This window comes from Coturnix japonica, chromosome 18 (genome assembly GCF_054131305.1).
Source record: "Coturnix japonica strain WE chromosome 18, WE-NBRP24, whole genome shotgun sequence".
Taxonomy (NCBI): domain Eukaryota; kingdom Metazoa; phylum Chordata; class Aves; order Galliformes; family Phasianidae; genus Coturnix; species Coturnix japonica.
The window spans coordinates 4,679,564-4,685,563 of NC_140680.1; the positions used below are offsets into that span (position 1 = coordinate 4,679,564).

Sequence of the window (6,000 nt, forward strand, 5' to 3'; positions counted from 1 at the left end):
TCCAGTTCGGTGCCCTGAGCTGGAGTGAGAAATCTCCATTACCATCTGATAAATCATATTTCTGGGGACTGACTCAGGTCAGCAGAAAAGCAACACTAAGACATGGTCTCCCACTGAGAAATGAAGTGTTTCTCATGGACAGGACCTCCCTTGTCAGACTGTCTGGCTTTATAAAGCAGCATTGTAAGTTATCTTCCACTGGGGATGATGCCTTGAATGTCGAGAAGGTGTGTATAAATAATTTAGGCAGAATGCATGAATTATGACATGGCTCTAAAAGAATATCTTTTACTCTTAAATATGATTTGAAAAGATTTTAATATAAATTAATGCTTTCTTGGCTTATCTCTATAGCTATCCAATGGTTACAGATAATTGGGTATTTGATAGCAGCAAGTGCACGATGCTTAGAGTTTAAGGTATTATTAGGAACATCTTGTCTAACCCACTGCTGAGAACAAACCAGAAAACGCTGGTAGGCAAATTATTCATTAAGGCTGTAGCTCCTCTCTGAGATTCAGCAGCACTTTTAGAAATGTGGAGTTTTGATGGAGGAACTGATCTGGTGAACTCCACTGGTTTGTGTATTTGGTTCTATCTTCAGTAGACTAAGAACTGAGTCAGAGCTTTGGCTTCCCTGGAAGCACCTGGAGGACATGACTTAAGGACAACACTGGGTCAAGGACAGGCCTGTAAGAACAAGCTGTACCTTTTGGACCTTCATACCCCTCCTGTCTGCCTCTCCCCTTTGTGTGCAGGTCTCTCTCCGGCCGCATAGTTGGTGGTGTCTGGTGGTTCTTCACTTTGATCATCATATCCTCCTACACAGCTAACCTGGCTGCCTTCCTCACAGTGGAAAGGATGGTTTCTCCCATCGAGAGTGCAGAGGACTTGGCCAAGCAGACGGAAATCGCCTATGGGACCCTGGAAGCTGGCTCCACTAAGGAGTTTTTTAGGGTAAAAAGGAAACTTTAATGCAAACGTTTTGCTTAGCTCCTTGTTGGCAAGTCTTCCAGGAATGTCCTCTCTCATCTTCAGCCCAGGTCTGTTTTTCTCTCTTGCTTCCCCTTGCCGTGTTAGCACCTGCTGTCCTTGCCCCTAGAACAGCAGAAATCTGCTTTCCCTGTGGCTGCTCAGATGGCTGACTGTGTCACTTGTGATATTCTGCAACTGTAAATAGAAATGTGGAATATCTGGGTGCTTCCCCACACTACAGGCATCTCCTAACTTCCAGCTTGGTTAGCCTTTGGTTTGATCAGTAAGATCACTTGCCAGACACAGATATCCTGCCCTTCCTGCAGCAAGGTGGTAGGGTTGACCTGGGTGCAGGAAATGGCCGGAGGTTCATTAACATCCTGTTACATTGTTTGTCTTCCTTGGTCCATCCTCTCTGTGGGTAAGTGTTCGGTCTCACCTGGAAATCCCAGCTGGCACCCCAACCTTTGTTAACGCTTCTGTTGGGTTTGTGCTGTCCTACACAGCGATCCAAAATAGCAGTGTTTGAGAAGATGTGGACATACATGAAGTCAGCTGAACCCTCCGTTTTTGTGAGGACAACAGAAGAGGGGATGATCCGGGTGAGGAAGTCGAAAGGAAAGTATGCCTACCTCTTGGAGTCCACCATGAACGAATACATCGAGCAGCGGAAGCCCTGTGACACCATGAAGGTGGGAGGTAACTTGGACTCCAAAGGCTATGGTATTGCAACGCCAAAGGGGTCTGCACTGAGGTAAGTAGCTTGGATTTGCTTTCCTTTGCCAACCCACCCAGCAAATCAATGTATGCACACAGTTCAATCTCCATTGCCATGTTGATCATGAAAGCTTGGGGCAACAAAGTGGGGGAGGTGGAGGGAAGGTGATACGGAAACTGTTATGTGCAGGGAAATAACGTGCCACTGCTCCACTGCTGCTCAGTGGGAGCACCTAATCATTCAAGCCCTGCATTTAGAAACTGGATCTAGGCTGATCCACTTGCTGTGAATGTGACTGCTGTATTAGGTGATGGCAGGGGGGCTGCTGTAGTGTAACCATTGGTTTCACAGAGCATTATCTGAATGGGGCTCTCATCCTGTGCCATGTGAAGTGCAGAGCTTTGCAAAGAATGGTATAACCCTGGATTGGATCCATGCTTGCAGAGGGAGCTCTGAGGGGAAAATATTTTGGTGTTTCTTAGGAGGAATTGCTAAGTTCTAAGAATTCCTGCAAAAAAAAAAAAAAAAAAGAAAAAAAAAAAAAAGAAAAGAAAAAAAGCATATTTTCATTTACTGAGGAATCCAGAGCCAGATTTTGGCAAGCACCAAATTTAAGGCCAAAGGGCACAAGTCCTGCATTTCTGAGCCCAGACCTGCAGATCCCACGTGCCTTTGCCAACTGTCGTGTGGAGTACCTTCAGAGACTTTCCTTTAAAAGGAAGACACTTGAAAAGCACACACTGAGATAACAGCAAAGCTTGGCCACTGCACAAAGCCAAGCTCCTAGAGATGTGAGCTGGCCACCTGCAATGTGCATCATGCCAACTTACCTGCTCCCAGCAGCTCTACCACAATCTGCAAACAATCTGAGTTGCACTGGAGGTGTGGTTCCTTTCAGCAATGCAATACAATGCAATTTCTTCATGGTACATTCATGAAGAATATGAGTCTTGAGGGTTTAGTAGTATCAGTAAATCCTCAGATGTCATAAATGGTCCAACTGATTTAGTTATTTATTAAATGTAATTTGATCAATATACATTGACCAAAGTCATATGTATGACTTTATGCTTGCTTGTGATGAAACCCAGTGCAGAGACACTTAAACCATGATTTCTGGATGATCTCAGCAGTTAGTTGAGACTTCGCTGATGAACTTGGCTGGTTACCCAGCTCCTAAGAAAATGCCAGCCCAAAAGATGAAAGCCAAGCCAACTGGTAGTAGGTCAAGCCCAAGGATTTGGGCTATTGCATTTAATAGGTCAGGCCAAATTGAATTCAACACTTTCCATATCATCAAGCACTTCAGAAAAGTTGATGAATGCAATGCAGGTGGTCCAGAAGGTGATTCTTGCATCCAGTGTGGTTCAGGCTCTAAAGTGCCTTGGAGCCCTCTAAAAAAAGTGGATCTGTTCTTGTAGTTTTTAGATGTTTTCCAACACACTCTTGCCATTGTTTTTTCTCTGTCTTGCAAATATGGAAATTAGGTTGCAGATCTCATTATTTTTATACAGCAATTTTGTAACCTAATTTTTATATTATAAAAACAAACAAACCGGAACATCCTACCTGTCTTGTAATTGTTGGCTTGTGAAGGAGCCATTTATCATAATTCTAGGAGAAATAAGGAAAAACAAAAAAAAAAAAAAAAAAGGAAAGAAAATTGCATCAGTCATAACAATTTTGCAGCTCCAAGCATCCCTCTGCTAGGCATGATTCCAAAAATTCCTAACATTTCTTCTTATTTCCTCTTCTTCATCCCAACTGCATGTAGAACAAATATCGTATGGGCCTAATGGCACAGGAGAAATGCTTGATTTTCCATTCTATGGTGTTTCTTTGGAAGAGTTGCTGTTAGGTTTTGTCCCATCATGTTTGTTTTCTTCCTGTTGTTTTAACTGTTTTAACCTTAGTAAGTTCCATATGGTCTTCGTGTCGTGTCTGTTTTCCCTTTGGGGTCCTGCACGTGAGAGATTGCCCTAAGCAAGGTGACATTCATGAGGCATCTGTATAGCACGGTCAGCATGTCGCTTACTTTATTTTCACTCACATCAGTCCACAGAGTAAAAGCTCTGAGCCAGGTCTGGAGGTACATGTGAGCCAGGCCTATCTTAGACTGCTGTTTAGAAACTGGGCTGCATTTGACTTTTGTTGTGACCTGTCACTTTTGTAGATAAGCAGGTTTTCCTGGATTCAGTACAGCTGATTAGGAAAGGATCCCAGTGAGATAATAAATGAGAGCTCATCTTCTTTTTTATCTTACTCCTACTTGAGAACAAAATGCCGGTATATTGCCACTGATGTGTGAAAAGAAGGTTGAAAAAACAGAAATAATTATATGAGTTCTAATGGGTGCAAATGTCCCTCTTAGGCCATCAGTTAGTTTTCTTGGCCTGCTGGAAGAGTTTTTTTCCCCTGAAGTAAACCTGGCTTTGAATATTTTTTAGTTTCCAAACATCTCAGTTTAGTTGCAGTAATCATGTCTGAGAAGGGCAATGATGGGAGGCCAGAAATGACACTTTCCAGCATCAACATGTGATCCTGTCTCACATGAGACAGTCATGCATTTGCAAAATTGATTCACTTGCCTGGCAGCGGTTCTTCTCCCCTGCTGGAAAGATGGCAAAGAAGCCAGCTCCTCCAAAAGAGAGGAAAGGAAACAAAGAATGCAACTTGAGTCTGGGCTCAAGGAGTAGGGAGGTTTTAGAGATGGAGACATAAGAGAGCAAATTCTGCTTTGCAGCCTGCCTAGCAGCAAAGCTCCCCATTAATGCCATGAATATAAGTTAGTTTTTCTAGGGTCTGTGAACAAACGCCAAATGTTCTCTTAAAATAGAAGCACCTTAGTGCCTTTGTTCAGGACCCCAGACCTCTTAAGTCTTTCATCACAATACTCTCAAGATAATATTACTGCTTCATTTATATACTCCCCATGGGCTGAAGAGAAAGGCAGTTACACAAAAGCCCCATGGGAACAATACCATGCCATGCCATGCTTAGCCCCAGAAATCTTATGGCTGATACTGCATTCAAGAAAACTGCAATGCATTTCCTTTTTAACAACTTGCACCCACACAGAAGCTGCAGTATATTTTGGCTCATTAGTGAACTAATCTTTTGCAGATGGTTCAGACATCAGAGTGCTAATTAACCTGTATTCTGTTTAAAAAGACAGAAATAATTGTGATTTACTTAGTGTCAAATTATTTCTCTAGCTACGCTCACACATTTCTGTTGGCTTTAAATGCATCCAAAGTTAGACTCTGGCCATGGTACTTTTACATTAAAAAAGGGAAAAGTAATTCAAATCTACACCTTTGCCTTCTCTTGGACTGGTAGCAAGTTTGACTGCCTCTGGATTTTGCTTTTTGAAGGCTGGATTCTGCCTGAAGGAGGCTCCCAGTCCTTGTGAGGGCTTCAGTGCTCAGACAGGATCCAAACAGGCAGAGACTCACAGGCTTGTGGAGGTCAGCAAATCCCTCTTGCTCACAGACAGGCTTTTTGAGAGTGAAAAGAACAGACCCCTTGGTGAGGATTTCTCAGTGTGGCACAGATGTGTGGCATGTATAAACTGTCCAAGATCGGAACTGCAGGATCATTGACCTTTTTTAAGGTCTGTTTTATTGTTATTCAAGGTTTGCTTGTGTGTTATTCAAGGTTTGCTTGTGGATGGTTTGGCCCTCCATCTTTTCCATGCTTTTTATAGTCTTCTCAAATTTGTGTCTCACTGCGTTTAGCGTTTTTCCCTTTTTTTTAATGCAATGTCTACACCAGCATTGCACCCGATAGCCAGCCTCCAGAAACAAACTGTGCCCAAATGCTGAGTCTGGTTAACCCACTGCTGTACCTCCCAAGTTAAGCTGCACCCTCAGATGTGAAATCAATGAGACCCATGTGAATACATCTGAATGCAGAGTGCAGCACAGTTTGGGATTTGCAGGCTATCCAGATCTTTGGTCTTCTTTCTAAACAGCAGAGTCTGTTCAGCATCCAGACTCTTGCAATGTTTACCACAGTGGCTGAAGTGCATGTATAAAACATTGCAGCCATCCAGCAGTCCTAGGTTTGCTCAGGTGTGTATATTTTCATGGTGCTGCAACAATCCCATGATCTTTTGGTGACATGGCAGTGTTATCATGGGGCATCCAACGCCATTCATTGCTGACCAGAATTGTCCAAAGTGGAGGAATTAACTTCCCAAACTATAAAGTGCCTTAAGACCCTGAGACACTAGGAGCTCTAGAACACACTTAAGGGAGGGAATCCAGAGCTGTAAATCAGATGAAGTAGGATGTAGGTGAAGTCGG

General features: G+C 43.1%; 1 protein-coding gene across 4 annotated transcripts in view; it reads left to right on the forward strand.

Moving 5' to 3' along the window:
• GRIA1 (glutamate ionotropic receptor AMPA type subunit 1) overlaps nucleotides 1-6,000 on the forward strand; it is a 118,430-nt gene that overhangs the window by 99,034 nt on the left and 13,396 nt on the right. For all 4 annotated transcript variants that reach the window (XR_014935418.1, XR_014935417.1, XM_015875851.3 and 1 more), the window contains exons 12-13: nucleotides 759-957; nucleotides 1,482-1,729. Coding sequence is in view for 2 of the 4 variants with exons in the window: in XM_015875851.3 (XP_015731337.2) it covers nucleotides 759-957; nucleotides 1,482-1,729 (447 nt within the window). In the remaining 2 variants the exon portion in view is untranslated. The remainder of the gene's footprint in view (nucleotides 1-758; nucleotides 958-1,481; nucleotides 1,730-6,000) is intronic.